Here is a 23,024-nt window from a genome sequence, read left to right on the forward strand (position 1 = left end):
TTGGTCAGGATTATTGTGTCTTTCGGTTGTAAGGCAATGGCCGTGTCATATACAAGGTTCTATCCAAGTGAGAGAGTAAATGCAGAGTTCTTTTATCCACTGTTTTGTTTTCCCAATAGATACCTTGGCCACCCCTGACAAAACAATCTGAGATACAAAAGTAGGGATCAGGATGTCTTTGCCTGCATTCCACCTCGCCGCTTACAAAGAGAACCCTAATTTCCTGTAATATTGGGAATAACTTGGTGGTGCCACCTTGTGAAAGAAACAGGTTCCTTGTAGAGAACTTTGGTGCGAGAGTGGATTTTGGTGAGAAGTTGGAGATTGGTGCTAAATGGGGACCATGTTAATAAGACGGGCCTGTTGGATAATCTGGATTGAAAAGATCACTTTGGTCTGAATTGCTGCTTACCGCCATTGGAGTTTCTTTGAAGGCACTGAAACCATAAGACCATAAGATTATGACCAGAATTAGGCCATTCGGCCCATCGAGTCTGCTCTGCCATTCAATCATGGCTGATATGATTCTCACCCCCATTTTCCTGCCTTCTCCACGTAACCCTTAATCCCCTATTGATCAAGAACCTACCTATCTCTGTCTCTGGGCCGATGCCCGATTAGGGGCAGTTCTGGTGAAGTAGTACATTTTTTCACTGAAATTTCCCAGCCCTTCCCACCAGCAGGATCTACTCCAAGTCAGGCATCAGGGAACACAGATCTTTATTCCTTCTACTCGCTCCACACTCCAAACGTTGACTGCCCACTCAGGGCGATTCCCAGCCAGCTTATCCCACATATCCAGTCACATGACCCAGTCCCTTAAAGGGGCAATGCCCAAGATCCATAAAACCACCGTCGGCCAATAGTGGGCCACCTCCATTGCCAGGAAATATGCCGCTTGTGGGAGGGGTGGCTGAAAATCCCACCCTTCATATTCATTCACAGGATGTGGGGATTTGTGGGAGTGTGGCTGGTAAAGCAGCTTTTATTGCCCATCCGTAATTACCCTTGAGAAAGATGATAATTTACCTTCATAAATGCTAAGCCTCGTAATCTCACCACTGAGGTATAGTACCTTGACTTAGATGGGCTCCACACACCCAGTTCCACTGAAAGTATTGGCATGTTGAAGGATGACTGAAGGACTGACTGAGAGGGTTCATAGATTCTTGGCCTCCATTTTCCTGATTCAATGGTGGGCCGATAAACTGCTTGGAGACAATGGCCCAGCAGCAGGCCAGGGTGCCAGGCTCCAGGCAGCCCAACAGGCCCCATCTGCCTACCCAGGTGACCCAAAGGCTACCTACCCTACAGAGGGGTTCCCCTCACCAACGAGGAGGCTTAGCTACTTTGTTTAAAAATTTGTTTTAACAAGTGTTGAAGAGGGTACCTTCATGTTGAAACATGAACCTGCATTCTGAATGCCACAGCTCAGCATAGTATCATTATTTGTATTATTTCATATATATTAGTTCATGGGATGTGGGCATCGCTGACTGGGCCAGCATTTATTTTAAGAGTCAACCACATTGCTGTGGCTCTGGAGTCACATGTAGGCCAGACCAGGTAAGGACGGCAGATTTCCTTCCCTAAAGGACATTAGTGAAGCAGATGGGTTTTTACAGCAATCAATAATGGTTTCATGGTCATCAGTACACTTATAATTCCAGAATATTTTTATTGAATTCAAATTTCACCACCTACCATAGTGGGATACAAACCCGGGTCCACAGAGCATTACTCTGGGTCTCTGGGTTACTAGTTCAGTGACAATACCACTACGCCACCGCCTCTCCTGCACCAAGTGTTAGTTGACAATTAAATTTAAGAATAGAATCTGATTGGGTGGGACGTGTTTGGGACTGATATGGAATCATGTGCTCAATGTCATCCCTAGCATGCCATAGTCATGTGATCTCTGTCATGAGGCACAGGTTGGGAGCAGTTGTATTACACTCAGTTCTAATCAAGACATTGTACGGAAGCACTGTACCCTCTGAGCTCGTAATATGGTGTAAGAAGTGGAGCTAAGACGACTTTCGAAGAGCTTAGGAGAAGACTCGGACACTGAAAGGGGAACACAGAAATATTCAGAGCTGCCCAAGCTGCTAAAAAAACTCACTGAAACCCAATGAAAGGGAATTCAAACAAACTGGGGTGAGTCAAAATGGCTGTTAATTCTCCTCTCCCAACTCTTGTTGAAGTGAAAGATGATATGCGGCAGAACTGGCAGTTTTTCTTCCACTTGTAAGGCAACGTCGAGATTGCAACAGATTTAGTTAATAAGCCAGAGCCAATACAAGGTGCAACACCTTTAACACTATTGGGGAGAGACTCAACAAATTGTATTCCACCCTAACTCTCTCCAAAGGAAAAAAATAGATGGCAGGAATCTGGAAAGGTTTGAAAGCATGCTTTGAAGCCTCAGTGAATGTAACTTATGCACGGTATGTGTTCAAAAGGAGAGCTCAAGGTAAAATCAGTGTCTATTGATTAGTATTTGACTACAGTATCACAGCTCTCAGAATCCAGGCAACTAAAGGATGGTCTCCATAGACTAGAATCCCTACAATGCAGAAGTAGACCATACAGCCCATCGAGCCTGCACCAGCAACAATCCCCATAACTCCACGTATTTACCCTGCTAATCCCCCAGACACTAAGGGGCAATTTAGCATGGCCAATCCACCTAACCTGCATATCTTTAGACTGTGGGAGGAAACAGGAGCACCCAGAGGAAACCCACGCAGACAAGGGGAGAACGTGCAAACTCCACACAAACAGTGACCCGAGGCCGGAATTGAACCCGGGTCCCTGGCCCTGTGAGGCAGCAGTGCTAACCACTGTGCCACCGTGCCGCCCTTCACCACTAAAGATGGAATTGTTTTAGACATAAGCGATCCTGCAGTTAAAGCAAACTTGGGTCCACAGAACATTGCCCTGGGTCTCTGGGTGACTAGTTCAGTGGCAATACCACTACGCCACCGCCTCTCCTGCACCAAGTGTTAGTTGACCATTAAATTTAAGAATAAAATCTGATTGGGTGGGACGTGTTTGGGATAGATACGCAATCATGGGCTCAATGTCATACCTAGCTTGAGAGAGGAGAAAATTGTGATAGACTTGTGCAGAAGGGCAGAGGTTGTAAAATGTCAGTGAGAGAACAGAGCATATGCATGGCAGAACAGACCAGGCCTTGCATTATGCTGGTAGGCATCCCAGGCTGAAAGAGCAGAACAATCCTGGACAAAGGGCAGGATGCGACTGTGGAGGACATCACACAAAGGAAAGGAGGGGGGAAAATGTTAGAACTGCAAAAGTTATTTTGAACACAAATGGCTAGAAAGAAGCAAAACAAGCCTAAGGTGTCAAGCAGCATCAGGATCTTCACAGACCTGTGTGAAGAGGCTCAGCACGGAAATCCACAAATGAAGCCCTCAGAAGTAAGATTGAGTCCATAAATGGCACGGTATTCATACCGAGAGGACAAACTAATCTGAGAGCCCAATGCAATGGCAAGAATAAAGATCTAGAGTTCCAACTCATAGCCAGTAAGGAAAGACCTCTCATCTCTGCTGGAGCAAGTCTAAAGTTAGGACTGGTAACCCTAACACTGGTGTCAATAGAGCTTTACAATGTGTTGCGGTGCACTAATCTGTTGACTGTTGAGCGTAGTCTGGTGGGGTACACAGTTGCGTTTACAGAGTTTTTGGGTGGGATTTTCTGGCCGCGCTCACCCCAATACTGGAAAATCCCGCCCAAGGTCAACGGACCTTTCCATGGTCCACCCCTCACCCGTTCCGATTCCCGTGGTGGGCAGAATGAGAAAATTCACCCTTGATGTCCAGCAGGAGAATATCACCTCAAGGTAGACGGGAGTTTTGGATCAAGTCAGCATCTGGAGAGAACAGTTCCAACTTCCCTCAAGTCCAGCCTAACAAACAAGGTGGAACAGCTGGAAAAGAAGGGAGTAATCAGGAAAGTGACAACTCCTCCAGACTGGATTAGCAGGATGGGGTGGGAGCAGTGAAGCGAGCTGGAAAGCTGAGAGTGTGTGTAAACGCAGAGGATCTAAATAAAGCGCTGAAGAAATGGTGCTGCCCCATGCCAACCATTCAAGGAACCTTGCCACAGCTTGCCAAGGCAAAGACCATTACTACCCTAGATGCAAAGGATAGTTACTGGCAAATAAATATGGATGAAAGCAACAGTTTTCTGATGACATTCTGGATGCTGTTTGGGAGATACAGATGGTTGCACGTGCTGCTTGGCATTCCCACGGATCCTGAACATTATCAATGTAGACAGTATGAGATAGTCACTGATCTTCCCGGAGTGGAAACTATGGGTGATCTGCTGGTCTGTGGGTGTGGAGACACAGTGGAAGAAGCCATTGCAGATCACAATCAGAATCTCATGCGACTGCTAGGGAGAGCTCACCAGAAGCACCTGAGGCTGAGCAAGAACAAATTACAGCTAAAGACCAAGTCCGCAAAGTTAAAGTTGATTTATTAGTTAACATTAATACTGCAGTGAAGTTACTGCGAAATTCCCCTAGTCGCCACACTCTGTCACCTGTTCAGGTCAATGCACCTAACCCGCACGTCTTTCGGACTGTGGAAGGAAATCGGAGCACCCGGAGGAAACCCACGCAGACACGGGGAGAACGTGCAGCCTCCGCACAGACAGCGACCCAAGCTGGGAATCGGACCCGAGCCCCTGGCGCTGTGAGGCAGCAGTGCTAACCCACTGTGCCACCGTCATGTACTGACCGCAACAGGTCTTTGCCCAGACTCTGACAAGATGAGAGCCGCAGCAGCAAGGCAGCGAACAGCAGATGTGAAATTGTGGATGTGGATTCATGAACTACTTAGAAAAATATTTGCCTAATTTGTCATCAGAGTGTGAACCATTATGCCAGCTCATTGCCAAGGATGTGCAGTGGTATTTGGACACAGAAGAAGAGGCAATGTTCACAAAAATCAAGCAACGAGTGATGACAACACCAGTGCTGAAGAACGAGGATGTCACTGATGAAGATGCCTTGTAGCGCAATGCCAACGGGATGGGTCTTGGAGCAAACCGAATGTAGTAAGAACATTTGGATTTGCATCCAGGGCGTTAGGACAAACTGAATAATGCCACGCTCAGATTGAGGGAGAGTGTCTGGCTATTGTCTTTGCTTGTAATCATTTTCATCACTATTATCATGAATAATTAAAATGAAGCAAGGATAGTTTGAGTAACATTTCTATTCGATTGAGTCCACATGCCACTTCAAGGCATTTTCCTCAAAGCGTTACTATTTATTTCAAAGTGCCTACAGTGAATGTTACTTTGCTTGCAGAGATATCATCTGGCTGTGACATCTAAGCAAGGAAACGGATGTACGTCACTGACATGTGGTGGAGAGTAGGGCTCCCTATGAAGAGAGTGGAGGATGCTGAAACAGAATGTGAAATCTTCCAGGTTCAACACGAAGCACCAGCTCAACATGTTCTGAACTCATTCACCGGCAGAGACATCGAATCTGATTGCCTTGCTCAAATCAAGCTAACTACCCAACAAGGAGCAGCTCTCCAGGTGCTGCAAGGAATACTGATGAAAGGATAGCTTGAGAACATCAAGGACACATCTGTGGTCCCAATAGCATACTGGGCATATTGAAATGAATTGATAGCCCAAGATGCCATCTTGTACAAAGGAAATACATTATCCCTCAGGAGATGAGAGGAGAGATACTGAAGTGCATGTATCCAAGACGTCAAGGAATTGAGTCATAGAATCATAGAATCCTACGGTGCAGAACGAGGCCATTCTGCCCTTCGAGTCTGTGCACCGACCACAATCCCACTCAGCCCCTATCCCTGTAACCCTACGTCTTTCCCCTGCTAGTCCCCCTGACACTAAGTGGCAATTTAGCATGGTCAATGAACCTAACCTGTGCATCTTTGGACTGTGGGAGGAAACCGGAGCACCCGGAGGAAACTCACACAGACACGTGGAGAATGTGCAAATGCTACATAGACAGTGACCCAAGCCAGAAATTGAACCCGGGTCCCTGGCGCTCTGAGGCAGCAGTGCTAACCACTGTGCCACCGTGCCACCTGAGTCTGAGGAAGGCAAGAGAAGTTCGCTATTGGCCAAACATGAGCAATGAAATTAAGGACCACATCAGCCAGTGTGGTGCTTGTAACAAGTACCAAGCTGAGCAAGCTAAAGAGTGCTGATGACATCTAACAACACAGACACACCATAGATGAAGCTGGGAATAGACCTCTTCATTCTAGCTGGAACTGATTATCTTATCACTGTAGACTATTACTGTGACTACTGGGCGTTCGACCACTGACTTCAATGACTGCCAACGAGATTACAGAATGCTTGAAAGCACAATTCAATCATTATGAAATTCCAGACATGGTGATGAGTGAAAATGGCCCTCGGTTCATAAGTGAAGAACTCAACCACTTTACAAGGGAAACTCAACAGGATAAATCAATTGCACAATGTCCCCAGTTGAATGGAAAGGCTGAGGCGGCAGTGAAAGTCACCAAAGGAATCATTCAAAAGTTGGACAAATCTCACACAGACATATCCAGGACAATCCTTGAGTGGAGAAACACACTGACTGAAGACACGGAAAGTAGTTCAGTCTGAAGATGAACATCATGCCACACACAAACTACTCTTCTAATAGCAAAAAAAGAAGTCTCACAACACCAGCTTAAAGTCCAACAGGTTTATTTGGAATCACAAGTTTTCGGAGCACTGCTCCTTCATCAGGTCACCTAATGAAGGAACAGCGCTCCAAAAGCTCATGATTCCAAATAAACCTGTTGGACTTTAACCTGGTGCTGTGAGACTTCTTACTGTACCCACCCCAGTCCAACGCCGACATCTCCACATAATAGCAAAAAAAGCTGCCAAAACCAGAAGAAGTAACAGACACAAATGACAAAATCAAGGTGAAATGGAAGAAATTCAAATTTCACCGACAAAACCACCAAACCATTGCCAGAGTTGAGCATTGGAGAGTCAGTCAGAGAACAAACCTTCAATGCCCTCAACAGGAATCAACCGACCTGGAGACTTGGGGACATGTGTGGAGCAGTTGTCACCTCGATTATAGGTGATAGATGTGAATGAACAAATATACCGGTACAGCCGCAGGCATTTACAGACAACTCGAGGAGCTGCTCCTTCACTGCCGGCAGTGATTTGATTTGATTTGACTTATTATTGTCACATGTATTAGCATACAGTGAGAAGTATTGTTTCTTGCCCGCTATACAGACAAAGCATACCGTTCATAGAAAAGGAAACGAGAGAATGCAGACTGTAGTGTTACAGTCATAGCTAGGGTGTCGAGGAAGATCAACTTAGTGCGAGGTAGGTCCATTCAAAAGTCTGATGGCAGCAGGGAAGAAGCTGTTCTTAAGTTGATTGGTATATGACCTCAGACTTTTGTATCTTTTTCCCGACAGAAGGTGGAAAAGAAAATGTCCGAGGTATGTGAGGTCCTTAATTATGCTGGCTGCTTTGCCGAGGTAGCGGGAAGTGTAGACAGAGTCAATGGATGGGAGGGTGGTTTGCATGATGGATTGGGCTACATTCACGACCTTTGCGGTCTTGGGCAGGGCAGGTGCCATACCAAGCTGTGAGACAACCAGAAAGAATGCTTTCTATGGTGCATCTGGAAAAGTTGAAGATGGGAAGATGGGATCTCAGCAGCTGCGCAGGGTACAGAACGACCATCACTCCCAGAGGTATACCTGTCCCCAACAACGGAAATGGAACAACAACAACAGTTAGCAAGACAACAACAAGTGTCACGGGAAAGACACTCCCTGGAGAGAGACCATCACCCAGACAAACAGCCTATGACATAATGCACCAGACCTCCACAGTTGAATGAACATGTATGTGCAGAGACTGATGAGAATAATAAACAGCTTGTTAAGTTTAAGAGGTTTTTAGATAAGCACATGAATATGCAAGGATAGGGGGAATTAGACCAAGGGCAGGCAGAAGGGATTAATTTAATTTGGCATCATGTTCAGCCCAACATCGTGGGCCGAAGGGCCTGTTCCTGTGCTGTACTGTTCTATGCTCTAATGCATGAAAACAATGGGCAGATAGTGGGCAACTTGGGTCACTCACAGCTACACATGATAGTCCATGCAAATTAGTCTTTTGTTCATTTTAAAAAGGGGGATGTTTGAGATTGAAATGTAATCATGTCCCAAAGATTCCACCTGACTTGTGGTACAGGAAGGATGGTAACTCACCGCCCATCTGACTGTAGTTATCAGGTACCATAGATAAAGTAAAAGTAAAGTTTATTTATTGGTCACAAGTAGGCTTACATTAACACTGTAATGAAGTTACTGTGAAAATCCTCTAATCATCACTCTCCGACGCCTGTTCGGGTACACTGAGGGAGAATTTAGCATGGTCAATGCTCCTAACCAGCACGTCTTTCAGACTGTGGGAGGAAACCGGAGCACCCGGAGGAAACCCACGCACAAACATGGGGAGAACGTGCAGACTCTGCACAGACAGTGACCCAAGCCAGAAATAGAATCATAGAATCCCTACAGTGCAGAAGGAGGCCATTCAGCCTGTCAAGTCTACACTGACCACAATCCCACCCAGGCCCTATTCCCATAACCCCTCATATTTATCCTGATAATCCCCCTGACACTAGGGTTAATTTAGCATGGCCAATCAACCTAACCTGCACATCTTTGAACTGTGGGAGGAAACCGGAGCACTCGGAGGAAACCCATGCAGACACAGGGAGAACGTGCAAACTCCACACAGACAGTGACCCAAGCCGGGAATTGAACCTGGGTCCCTGACATTGTGAGGCAGCAGTGCTAACCATTGTGCCACCGTGCTGTCCCAGTATTGATGTGGAACCATTCCTTCAAAAATAGTGGAGAAATTGCCTAGGCTCTTGTTTGACATTTCCTCTGACCCTTCACTATAAAATAAGAAGTCTCACAACACCAGGTTAAAGTCCAACAGGTTTATTTGGTAGCACAAGCTACTAGCTTTTGGAGCGCTGCTCCTTCATCAGGTGACTCACCTGACTCACAGACTCACCTGATGAAGGAGCAGCGCTCCGAAAGCTTGTGGCTAGTGCTACCAAATAAACCTGTTGGACTGTAACCTGGCGTTGTGAGACTTCTTACTGTGCACACCCCAGTCCAATGCCGGCATCTCCACATCTGCACTATAAAAGCAGGAAGACTTCGCTTCCTACGTCACTTTGGAACCACTTCAAACAGACCAAGCTCCTCAATGATTAACTCAAAAAATGGATCATTTTTGAATTTTCAGCTATCTGGATTTGTCTAATTTGCTCCAAGAAGCCTTATTGCCAAACTACCACAGGTGGTTTGAACTAAAGGTTAACATTAGTAAAACATTATTGCCCAGATAATTAGCCGTGCATGGGATAATGTAAAGGATAGCTATGAGCTCTGAAATGATATAGATAGGTTGGTGGAGTGGCAGGGAAGTGGCAGATGGAGTTCAACCTAAGTAAGAGGTAATGCAGTTAGGGAGGTCAAGCAGTAAAAAGGAATACACAATAAATGGGAATATGCTGAGAAGGGTGGATGAACTGCGAGACCCTGGCGTGCAAGTGCACAGATCCCTAAAGGTAGCAGTACAGGTAGATAAGATTGTAAAGAAGGCATATGGAATGCTCTCCTTCACTGGCATAAGTATCGAATACAAAAGTAAGGATATAATGATGAGACTGTATAAGACACTGGTGAGGCCACAACTGGAGTATTGTGTGCAGTTCTGGTCACCACATTACAGGAAGGACGTAATTGTTCTGGAGAGAAAATTTACTAGAATGTTGCCAGGGCAGGAGAATTATAGCTATGAGGAGAGATTGGAGAGATTGGGGTTGTTTCCCTTGGAACAGAGAAGGCTGAGGGATGACAGGGCGGCACACCTCACCACCACCTCCACCCCCACCCCCGCCCCACCAAACTGATTTTGAATCCATCATATTGCTGCCCTTTCATAAGCTACACATTCCCCCACTTTATAGGTGGCACGGTGGCACAGTGGTTAGCACTACTGCCTCACAGCGCCTGGGACCTGGGTACGATTCCCGGCTTGGGTCACTGTCTGTCTGCACGTTCTCTCCGTGTCTGCGTGGGTTTCCTCCGGGTGCTCTGGTTTCCTCCCACGGTCTGAAAGACATGCTGGTTAGGTGCATTGACCCAGAGTGTGGCGACTAGGGGAATTTCACAGTAACTTCATTGCAGTGTTAATGCAAGCCTTACTTGTGACTAATAAAGAAACTTTTACTTTACTTTACTTTATGTTTCAGGTATACAAAATTGTGAGGGGTAGAGATACAGTAGACAGGAAGAACCTGTTTCCCTTGGCAGAGAATTCAAAAACCGGGGTCATAGATTCAAGCTTAATGGCAAAAGGATTGGAGGGGACATGAGGAAAAATATTTTTACGCAAAGGGTGGTGGATGTCTGGAATTCGCTGCCGCAGTTGGTGGTGGAGGCAGAGACCCTAAATTAATTTTAAAAGTAGCTGGATCTGCACCTTAAGTGCTGTAAGTTAAAGAGCTGTGGGCCACATGCAGGAAGATGGGGTTAGAAATGGCACCTGGTGTCTTTCGGTCGGCATGGACAAGATGGGCCAAATGGCCCCCTTCTGTGTTGTATCATTTCTATGGTTCTATAAGAAACATAGATCACTCAGAGAGGGATGAACAGGGAATCTGAAACAAAAACAGAAGATGCTGGAAAACCTCAGCAGGTCGGAACAGAAAATGCTGGAAACTCTCAGTTTGTCTGGACAGAAAATGCTGGAAAATCTCAGCAGGGAAAATGCTACAAAATCTCAGCAGGTCTGGACAGAAAATGCTGGAAAATCTCAGCAGGTCTGAGCAGAAAATGCCGGAAAATTTCAGCAGGTCTGAACAGAAAATGCTGGAAAACCTCAGCAGGTCTGAACAGAAATGTTGGAAAATCTCAGCAGGACTGGATAGAAAATGCTGGAAAATCTCAGCAGGTCGGGACAGAAAATGCTGGAAAATCTTCACAAGTCTGTGCAGAAAATGTCATTTGTCAGCAAAAATAGTTTGTCACTTCCTTCCTCTAATAATCTTCACAATCGTGTACCATTTTCTGCACAGGAAGACAAATGGGACATGAGTAAGGGCTATGGGCTTGACATATTTTTCAGACCCCAGTAGCTGACGTTCAGTTAGATTGACAATTGCTCATTAATGCACCTATTTTGATGCACCTCGCTGGAAAAAATAAGCACAGCTTGATTTTATTTAATTGATATTGTGATCTGTGTCACTTTAACAGATCATAAATCACGCTAACATTGCCAGGTCTAAAAATAACAAGTCATGAACTTGTACTCTGAGCTCCAATCCAACACAGGAACCGTACATGCCAACAACGACTCATAGTGAAGGGATGAAGTGTAGCAGGAGATAGCAGTGGGGAGGAGGGAATCTTTGCAGCAACAAATTATCCAGACCTGCCTCTTGCTTCTTTTCTTTGCTGATCCTGAATATAGCGTGGAATGTGGGTTAGAAAACTGCGTGAGTCACTGCCAGAGGAAGGTGGAAACAGAAAGCAAGCTGCTAATTATATTTAATTATCTGGTGCTGAAGTTGCAAGGAAAACCTAGGTGACACTATAGACAATTAAAACGAATGCTAAAGTACAATTACTGATTTATAGGTGTGAACTTAAAAGTGTTTTTGCTTTGCTGCCTTTCTAGAACTCATCAGAGTGCCTTCGCACTCCAACAGTAGAATTGGCCTGAAAGACCCTAAAGTAGAGCGAAAATATAATGGAAGAGTTAGGACTGCTTCATCATTCAGCAATTTTAAGCCAGCCATTGTAAGCACACAGATAAAAGCAAAACACTGTGGAAATTGGCGGAAAATCTTAGCAAGTCTGAGCAGAAAATGCTGGAGAATCTCAGCAGGTCTGGACAGAAAATGCTGGAAAATCTCAGCAGGTCTGGGCAGAAAATGCTGGAAAGTCTCATCAGGTCTGATCAAAAAATGCTGGAAAATCTTAGCAGGTGTGGACAGAAAATGCTGGAAAATCTCAGCAAATCTGGGCAGAAAATGCTGGAAAGTCACAGCAGGTCTGGTCAGAAAGTGCTGGAAAATCTTAGCCGGTCTGGACAGAAACTGCTGGAAAATCTCAGCAGGTCTGGACAGAAAAGGCTAGAAAATCTCAGCAATTCTAGAAAGAAAATGCTGGAAAATCTCAGCAAGTCTGGATAGAAAATGCTGGAAAATCTCAGCAGGTCTGGACAGAAAATGCTGGAAAATCTCAGCAGGTCTGGACAGAAAATGCTGGAAAATCTCAGCAGGTCTGGACAGAAAATGCTGGAAAATCTCAGCGGGACTGGACAGAAAATGCTGGAAAATCGCAGCAAGTCTGGACAGAAAATGCTGGAAATTCTCAGCAGGTCTGAATAGAAAATGTTGGAATATCTCAGCAGGTCTGGACAATCTCAGAGTTCTGACAAAGGGTCATCCAAACTCGGAACATTGGCTCCATTTTCTCTCCACAGATGACCCTTTGTCAGAGCTCTGAGATTGTCCAGACCTGCTGTGATTTTCCAGCATTTTCTGTTATTGTAGGCGCACAGCCTGGGCAAGTACACTCCGGCCCTGTGGTTGATGGAGAATGGTATAAACAGGAAAGAGTAATGTCAAGTGGAAATTGGAATAGGAAAGAGGTGAACAAAGTGGGAGTATAAATGGCTGGTGGCGAGGGGAGAGCAAAGTTAAAGTCACCATAGTCCCAGATGATCATCGGCTGCTCTCCTGTTTGAGGGGGAAGAATTGACTGGTGGCGATTTAACCTGAGGGTCACCACACCTCAGGCAAGGTGGAGAAGGAGGTAATGACTCATAGAATCCCTACAGAACAGAAGGAGGCCATTCGGTCCATCGCGTCTGTACCGACCACAGTCCCATCCAGGCCCTATTCCTGTAACCGCACACATTTACCTTGCTAATCCCCCTGACACTAGGGTCAATTTAGCATGGCCAATCCACCTAACCCGGAGCACCCAGAGGAAACCCACGCAGACACGCGGAGAACGTGCAAACTCCACACAGACCGTGATCCGAGGCCAGAATTGAACCTGGGACCCTGGCGCTGTGAGGCAGCAGTGCAAACCATGTGCCACCATACTGCCCGTGCCTCAGCTGGTACAGGAATTGAACCCGCGCTGTTAGCGGCAATTGGCATCACGAACCAACTGTCCAGTTGACTGAGCTAAACTGACCGGGACGAGCAGAATGGGGTTGGAGTGTAAGTGGGGGAACAGGAGGACAGAGTAGGAATGCAAATTAATTGTTTCTCCATGGAATGGGAATGTAAATGTTAGAGTATTGCCTGAAAAAGTATTCGGAATTGGAACTGGAAAATGAAAACACCTTTAAATTAGTCACTAACCTTTTATCTAGTGGGTGGGTGAGTGGAATCGGCTGCCATCAGTGGTGGTGGAGGCAAACTCGATAGGGTCTTTTAAGAGACTTCTGGATGAGTACATGGGACTTAATATGATTGAGGGTTATAGGTAAGCCTATATATAAGCCTAGGTAGGTAGGGACATGACCGGTGCAACTTGTGGGCCGAAGGGCCTGTTTGTGCTGTATTTTTTTCTATGTTCTAAATCAAAGGCAACTACACTACAAGATTTAAACTACCTCCTGTCACATAGATTTCCCATATTAATTCTTGAATATAAGTGAACCACTAATTTCCCTCTACTCCATGTTGATCACTGGAGAGGGGAGGTCTTGTGTCACAGTGGGTGGCCTGCTGACCTCTGAGCTATTGTCCCATCCAGGACTTGATGGCCATGGAAGATGTGTCCATAATGTGGCCAAACAGGTTGATTAACAAGCTGTCGATGCTTCCAATGTGTCCATGGAGGGCAATATTTGCAGGAAAGTTTCCTAGTCAGCCAGAACATTGTGGTGGCGACAACACAACAGACTCCCAATATTAAAAGGTTCCAGTGCAAGCTCTTGCCAGAGTCAACTGGTCTGTACACTGGGAAACTGGGAATTAGGTTCCTATGAACAGAAAAATAAATACCTTGTTAAACTTTAATGTATTGGTAAAAAGCATCAGCATTATCAGTGAGTGTGTATATGGGGATGCTTATTGCCCTCAAATTGATTATTACCTTAAATTACCTAAAGGTAGGGTTCTGAGGAATGTGGAGAAACAGAGAGATCTTGGGGTTCATATCCACAGATCTCTGAAGGTTGCCACTCAAGTGGATAGAGCCGTGAAGAAGGCCTATAGTGTGTTAGCGTTTATTAACAGGGGGTTTGAGTTTAAGAGCCGTGGGGTTATGCGGCAACTGTACAGGACCTTGGTGAGACTACATTTGGAATATTGTGTGCAGTTCTGCTCACCTCACTATAAGAAGGATGTGGAAGTGCTGGAAAGAGTGCAGAGGAGATTTACCAGGATGCTGCCTGGTTTGGAGGGTAGGTCTTATGAGGAAAAGTTGAGGGAGCTAGGGCTTTTCTCTTTAGAGCGGAGGAGGTTGAGAGGTGACTTAATAGAGGTTTATAAGATGAAGAGGGGGATAGATAGAGTGGACGTTCAGAGACTATTTCCTCGGGTGGATGTCATTGTTACTCGGGGGCATAACTATAAGGTTCATGGTGGAAGATATAGGAGGGATGTACAAGGTAGGTTCTTTACTCAGAGAGTGGTTGGGGTGTGGAATGGACTGCTGGCTGTGATAGTGGAGCCGGACACTTTAGGAACTTTCAAGCGGGTATTGGATAGGCACATGGAGCACACCAGGATGATAGGGAGTGGGATAGCTTGATCTTGGTTTCGGAAAGGGTTCGGCACAACATCGTGGGCCGAAGGGGCTGTTCTGTGCTGCACTGTTCTATGTTCTATGTTCTTAAATCTGGATGAGCACAAACCCGACCAAAGAAAATAACAACAAAGGATTGTAGAGGCTTCACAAATTGGATACAGCTTAATCAATTTGAAGACTAGCTGAGAGGATTTAATATAGAGGCACAGCAGAGGAGCAGGTCTGAATGTGGCACTGGATGACTTGTGATTCGCCCAACTCTGTCTGAGGGGATAATGATGATTGAAGGGATGGGGCGAGGGAGCAGAGAATCATAGAATCCTACAGTGCAGAAGGAGGCCATTCAGCCCATCGGGTCTGCACTGACCACAATCCCATCCAGCCCCTGTCCCCACAATTCCATGTATTTACCCTACTAGCTAGTTCGCCCGACACTAAGGGGCAACTTAGCATGGTCAATCAACTTAACCCGTACATCTTTGGACTGTGGGAGGAAACCGGAGCACCCGGAGGAAACCCACGCAGACACGGGGAGAATGTACAAACTCCACACAGACAGTGACCCGAGGCAGGAATCAAACCCGGGTCCCTGGCTCTGTGAGGCAGCAGTGCTAACCACTGTGCCACCGTGCTGCCCCAGAAGAGGGATGTATGAAGGATACAGGTTGAATCTTTAGCAGTGTGGGGAAGGCAATAGTGGGAGAATGCAGAACCTGGTGGTGGGGATTAAGGAAAGGAGAGGTTGATGAAAAGAGATACTGAAGGTTGACAGGGAGGTGTCAATGTATACCTGGTGGAGAGCTGTGCTGGAGTTTGTGTTCTTAAATTCCCACTGCGGAGCACAGCTTCAGAGTGGTTATCTCTGTGAAGGATTTGTCGCGTGTAGTCAGAGTATCCAGTCCTCTCTGATTCTTCAATCACTGAACATCTCCTCATTGCAGAATTTCTCCCCCACTGCAGAATTGACAGCAAGCGAAAATCGAGAATCACACTGGTCTTTGCAATAAATCCAGAATTCTTGCTGAAAGCACGCAGAATCCCAACAGTGCAAGAGGAGGCCATTCAGCCCTTTGAGTCTGCACTGAATACTGACTCTCTAAGACAGTCGCTTATCCTCTCCCTATCCCAATATCTCCACGTATTTACCATTGCTAACCCATCTAACCTACACATCTTGGGACACTAAGGGCACTGTGCCGCCACTTTAAGGAGGGTGTTAGAGCAGTGTAATAACTGGAGGTGACTTAATGTGAGTCCAACGACAAGAAGAGTTATTAAACTATAACAATGGGTGCTATAATTCAGGTCAGAAACTCCAAATTGTTTTATGAAGCCCACCTGGATCATAAGATTTTCATCCTGAATTTGGCTAGGATAAGCATGATATGTTTCACTTCAGGTATGATTCAAATGGCCCACAAGGGAGCTTTTATCAAACAAAGTTTAATTAAGAATATAGTTAACAATTAGCAATAACTTAGCAATAACTTTTATCAATTACAAACAAAAACAAAACAACCATGATAATGTATAACCCTTAACAAATATATCTAAAATGTTCCAATCAAATAAAAACGTCCCATAGAAAAAAATCATTTTCACATAACACAGCAAAGACTAATGCTCACGCGACACTGGAACTGAATCCTTTGAATGAATGTTTCAGTTCTCTTGAGACACACACAGACAAGATTGGAGTCAGAACAGCTTCCCAGAACTCCAAGGAGAGACACTGGTCTAGCCATCAACAGCAGATTCTCTACTCCAGGGAGGCAATAAGCCTTGCTTTCAGCTAACCAGCAGAATTTCCAAAACCAGGGAGAGAGAGAAACACTACCTTTCAGCTTGATGTCCCTTCTAAAACTAAAAACTGCTGCCAGCCAAACAGAAAAATGAAATGTTAAAATCATTAGGAAAAAAACTGTCTAAAACACATGACCCTCCTTCTAACAATGCAGGGTCATAAAATGTTCCAGAGTAAAAATATACAACCCCATTTAAGTAGCAATAAAAGGACTGCTACAGACAACTTGGCAATGCTGAAAGCTGCAGAGATCATGATTTTTTAAAAAACTCTTAAAGGTACACTAACGTCAGACATGAGCCTGACAGAAACGTCGCACAGATCTCCTCTCTTCTCTTCCTGGGCTCCAACTGAGGTCCTCCCCCTCTCAGGACACGCGCCATTGCTCCTGATTAGCCTGGCATCTCACGTTTCCATTCCACTGGGTCTGGCCTGATCACGTGGCCCGCAAAGGATCATCCCTTAAAGGGGTCACGTTACCACAAGTATTAACCTTTACATTTGAACAATCCAAAATTTAAAGCAGGGTTGCAAGTTTGTGGTAGCGAAGCGGCAACAGAGCAGAAGCCACAATATCAAATGCAGCTCACAAGATGAACCTGTTGCTTCCTTCATGTGAAGGCGTTTGTCGGTTATGTTCAAGTCAACCCTGATATTGTGAGGTGGCAACAGAGCAGTCCCCACTGTATAAAAGATGAGACTGATAATCAAACAGTTCGCAATCAATCCTTCCCATTTCTTTCCACAGGATTGTAGACGGGATTGAAGATGACGGCAAGACATATGAAACACCAACATTTCACTTTAACATGGATCAGAGTTTTCAAAAATCGACCAAATTCTCTCCAAAGAAAGGTAATTGATCTCCTGTACGTCACACTGGGGAGGTTTATCCAAATCGAGAGTTTGGAAAAGCTTGATCGGGAGTTGAGAAATAGCCTTGCGTTTAAAAGTTTGAAAAGCTTTGAAGTGCTTTGGAATATTGGAAAGGTCTATTCTAAATAACATGCACAAGCGGCTGGATGGTATTGGGTGAATTGGTGTGCTCACTAGTGCCCTCTAGTGCCAGATTTGGATGGATCAGTGCATGGACACCTGGGCTGGAATTTTCCCGTCCCGTCCGCCAGGGGAACCATAGTGGGCGGGACCCGGACCATGCAAAGGTCCACTGACCTCGGGCAGGAATTTCCAGGCGAGCATGGCCGGAAAATCCCGATCTTTGTTTTCATTAGACTGGTGGACTCAAGTGCTGTTAAAGGCTCTTTGGTCAGGTGCCCAGAGCTGGTCATGCCTTTGCGACACCCCAGGTAAGAATAATTCTTTAAAAAATTCCATTCCACACACCCCTCCCCCCTCCACTCCTGCCCTTTCCTTGAGAGTGCAGGACATTTTCCTGCCCTGAAACCAGAAGCAGAACCCACCCTTGCGGGGAAGCCAGTGCATCTCAAATCGCTGAACCTGCCAGCCTCCACATTTTTATACCAGGTCCTGAGAGAGTCAGGAAGGCAGGAACTCCTGGGATAGGGAGTCCCCACCTCTCACTCTGCCCCATCTATCGTAAACAGAAAGAAATTCTGGTCCTTGCAAGCTGGAAACGCCTTGGAAGAGGAGAATTCCAAAACAGTCATGGCTCAACTATTTTCCATGCCAGAGGCAGAGGTCCCTCCTGAGTTGTGTTGAGAGATTGGAAGAATTCCAATGTTTATCCCACTTGTGCAGGCACAAGCATTACTGGCATTATTGTTTTAGTCGTAGCACCACTCAGGAATGTGATAAGTTTAACATTCATTTACTTGCAGCAATGTAGTTAAAATGTAACCTGCAACCTAATCTCTGTTAAATATACCTCACTGATTGGAACCCATCTTCATTTTGCCTCTGGAATAAAGCAAAATACTGCAGATGCTGGAAAAACCCAGCAGGTCTGGCAGCATCTGCGGAGAGAGAACTAGAGGTAATGTCCGGCATTTTCCGGATCTGTGCGCTGTGGAAAATTCCCCACTTGGATCAACAGACCTTTGGTCGGTCTGTCAAATTTTCTGTCCCACCGGCAATGATTTTCACCATGGGTGGGAGTGTAGAATCCCTGGTGATGTTCCGAGTCGAATATGACTCTTGTTCAGAACTGAGTGAACTTCAGAACCCTTCAAAACGTCACAAATCTTTCGACTCGAAATGTTTACTCTGGCTGTAATTTTCTGGCCCCTTCCCGCCAGCGGGGTGTTCTGGTGCCACCGATGGTGACCCCCGCGGTGTGTTCCCCGGTGGAAGAGGGTGCGGGCACACAAAACCCCATAGATATCAGTAGAAAATCCCATTGCCGGCCAATGGTGAACTGTTTCCGCTGACAAAACATGCACCTGGGTCGGGGGTGTGATGGGAAAACCCACCGTCTTGTTTCTCTCCCTCCACCCATGTTGATAGGTCCTTCTGCTTCTATCTCATTCACTGCTGTGCGTGAATGGGGGCAGCGATCGGCCAGGGTGGTGAATGGGGGTGGCGATTGGGGGGGGGGCGCGATCGGTGGGGGAGCACCATCAGGGGAGTAGGGGTGCGATGTCTGGGGGAGTGGAAATGTGACCATCTCCCAACACACAATGTACAGAGTGCGGTGGGAGATTACAGCGCATGCGCAATAGTGTCCTCTCATAGTTAGCAGCCAGCTTTCTGGCATGAATAGATTCTGTCCACCTGCCGACTGGTCAGAATCACACTTTGCCTCATTTCCTTTACTAAGTGTCATAAAAATTTGAATTCCTTTCTCACCGAAATATCTGGTTTGAAATGCTCCCGTTTTCACACTTGTTCGGCACTTTGAATTTCTTTGGTAAGATTGCCCCCGTGGTTTGCACACATAGATTTAAGCTGACAACAACAGATTTATTCTAGGAGCCCTTACAAACTAAAACAGCAACCTGTGCAACGCACTAATGACATCACCTTCAAATCATCTAACTGGCTCTTAAAGCAATCATGCAACTGCTTAAATATATACCACATCTTTGATGTTCTTAACTCACAGGAATTTATTGATTGTGATTTTGAAAATTTCTGTTGTGCCAACATTCACAACTGTAACTTTGTGGGTGGCAAACAGCAGTTCAGACTGTTTCCAGATCTTGAACCCAACTCCCAGGAACAGACAATCACTCTTTGGGGTTTTGACCAGGGCCCCTTCTTAATTGGCATTGAACCAGGTGTCCTGCCCAATTAAGGATGGTCTCTTGAAGCTAGTGGGCCAATCAGAGGCCATCCAGCTTTTAAAAACTGCGGAGAGAAGATTAGTCCCTGCAACCTCACGTTGAAATTGACATGCTGGGAGATAGTTTAAAGCTTTCACAAGCTACAAAGCAAAGAGTAGCCAGGCGACATCCATCCTGGAGGCGAACCCTGACCTGAAATCCTCCAGGACAGCCCAAGTCCCCCCAATCCCCAGCTCCCTCGAGGGATCCCCCTCTGTACTCTGGTAGTGGATGCTTTACCCAAGGGCACCCTGGATCTGAGTACTCACTTCCTTGCTCCCACTCTGTGGCATCTGATCCCCACTTTTAGGGACCTGTAGTGATTGGCGCCCAGGTGACTTCATGCTGGGGGAGGGCGGGAATGTAGCGGGAAGCCACTAAATTTGACTTTCATCTTGCTAATGAGATTTAAATCAATGCAGATGAGTCTGAGTCAGTTTCTTGCCCTTTCTGGACAAGATCCTGACCGTGCGAGATGGGATGGACCGGGAGCGTCGGAAACTGCTTAATGTTCGGCGCAAATCCCGTTTCGGGTCTCTCACCAAATTCACCGTCCCAGCAGGATTTACATCTGGGACTAACGGGGCTGGAGAATTACCTGATGTAACTCTAAACAACACACAGACAGATGTTTTTGAGAATTATTGTTACTCCTTGATAAAAGTGACTATGGCAAATGAAAAAATCTTTGCCCATAAATATAATGAGATCTCTGCATTTTGCAGTGACAGAGAGTTGAAAAATGTAATGGGTGTCCCAGTTCTAAATTGGAATTTTAATGATTGCAGCTCAGTGGAACTTGAGATTAGAAACCGTTTAAATCTGGAAACAACCAATTTGTGACTCTAAAATGAAATTGCAGACTCCAAATTAGTTTCATCATTATTCATTTTTTTTTGCATTAAAATAAGCAACTGAGGTTCAGTCTCAGGTGGGTGTAAAAGATCCAATGGTATATTCAGTGGCACGGTGGTACAGTGGTTAGCACTGCTATTACAGAGCCGGGTTCGATTCCCGGTTGAGTGACTGTCTGTGTGGAGTTTGCACATTCTTCCTGTGTCTGCGTGGGTTTCCTCCGGGTGCTCCAGTTTCCTCCCACAGTCCGAAAGACGTGCTGGTTAGGTGTATTGGCCATTCTAAATTCTCCTTCAGTGTACCCGAACAGGCACCGGAGTGTGGTGACTAGGAGATTTTCACAGTAACTTCATGGCAGTGTTAATGTAAGCCTACTTGTTACACTAATAAATAAACTTTAAAGAATGCATGTGGGCAATAATCACGCTTCAAGCTTGGAAAGATCAGGACTTGTTGGGCGGCATTTTCCAGCCCTTCCCACCAACGGGTTTTTCCACTCCCACCACAGTGAGTTCCCCGGCAGTGGCACAAGCGAGCCATAAAATAGACATTGGCAAGACTGGAAGATTCTGCCGGCAGCCCAATGGCCACCTCCGCTACTGGAAAACACTCCATGGGGGAGCTGGAAAATCCCATTCTATAGCCGGAATTTTCCAGCCGTTTATCCCCTGCTGCCACTGCAAACGAGGATAGAAAATTTGGCACTCAGCCAAATCTCCGTTCACTGCAGCGGGACTGGAGAATCCCAGCCAGTGTGAACGGCCGGACAATTCCAGCCTGTATCTTTAAATAATACTGCCTTGTACAATACAAGGAGCGGTTCGAATGGCTTCTGTTACATATCACATCAGTCTACACATCACATCTGACACGAAGTGTGGTCACTCAGAACACTTACCTCTTACAACAAGTTCCCAGCTAATTAGTTGCCAGCTCTTTACAGATATTTACAGATCATCGCATGGTGGCACAGTGGTTAGCACTGCTGCCTCACAGCGCCGGAGACCCCGGTTCGATTCCAACCTTGGGTGACTGTCTATGTGGAGTTTGCACATTCTCCCTGTGTCTGCATAGGTTTCCATCGGGTGCTCCAGTTTCCTCCCACAGTCCAATGATGTGGAGGTCAGGTCGATTGGCCATGCGAAATTGACTGTAAGTGTCAAAGGGGATTGGCAGGGTAGATACGTGGGGTTTGGGGGAAAGGAAAGGACCTGGGTGGGATTGTTGTCGGTGTAGGCTCGATGGGCCAAATGCCCTCCGTCTGCAGTGTCGGGATTCTATGATTCTAGGATAGAACAATATATAACATCTAAGAGGTGACATGATGGAGAAATTGGAAATGGTGACATTGGAAGAGAATTTCTTTTTAAGGCTCGGATTAGTAAAAGTAAAACTTTTACCCATCAGTAAAAGTTACTTTGGACTATTTTCAATGGTGGAAATTTCCTTTTGTGTCCCCAATGTACAAAGAATAGGTGTGGCTGTGTGTGCAGGCGCACTGGAAGAGGCTGCGACCTCAAGTCGACTTACTCGACTGTGAAGAATGTGGGGAAGAATGTATGAGCGGCACGGTGGCACAGTGGTTAGCATTGCTGCCTCACAGCTCCAGAGACCTGGGTTCAATTCCCGGTTTGGGTCACTGCCTGTGTGGAGTTTGCACATTCTCCCCGTATCTGCGTGGGTTTCCTCCGGGTGCTCTGGTTTCCTTCCACAGCCCAAAGATGTACGAGTTAGGTTGATTGGCCATGCTAAATTGCTCCTTAATGTCCCGGGCTGTGTAGATTAGAGGGATTAGTGGGATAAATATGTGGGATTATGAGGATCGGCCTGGGTGGATTGTTGTCAGTGCAGATTTGATGGGCCAAATGGCCTCCATTGCACTGTAGGGGGTCTATTCTATGGGAGCAGCTGGGAACCGGGCATTTTATTTTTTTAGGTAATAGACAAATGTACTAAAACAGACTGAAGATAATTGGCAAAAGAAACAGAAGGAGGAGAGGTGAATTTCTATCGCGTGCTGAGCTGTGATGAGCTGGGATGCTGAAAGGGCAGTGAAAGCAGTTCCAATGAATACTCTCAAAAGAGAATTGGATATAGACTTGAAAAGGAATGGATTTGCAGAACTCTGGGAAAGAGGTACGGGTGTGGGACTAATTAGATTGCTCTTTCAAAGGCCCAGCGCATGCGTTCCACTGTAGGATTTTATGCTAAATACACTCATGAAAAGGCTGATTT

At 45.9% G+C, this 23,024-nt stretch overlaps 1 protein-coding gene across 1 annotated transcript in view; it reads left to right on the forward strand.

Moving 5' to 3' along the window:
• LOC144500280 (voltage-gated delayed rectifier potassium channel KCNH8-like) overlaps positions 1–23,024 on the forward strand; it is a 203,428-nt gene that overhangs the window by 158,035 nt on the left and 22,369 nt on the right. Inside the window, exon 15 of the mRNA XM_078222956.1 lies at positions 17,441–17,547. Within this exon, the coding sequence (XP_078079082.1) occupies positions 17,441–17,547 (107 nt within the window). The remainder of the gene's footprint in view (positions 1–17,440; positions 17,548–23,024) is intronic.

The sequence above is a fragment of the Mustelus asterias genome, chromosome 11, assembly GCF_964213995.1.
Source record: "Mustelus asterias chromosome 11, sMusAst1.hap1.1, whole genome shotgun sequence".
In the NCBI taxonomy this organism is placed as follows: domain Eukaryota; kingdom Metazoa; phylum Chordata; class Chondrichthyes; order Carcharhiniformes; family Triakidae; genus Mustelus; species Mustelus asterias.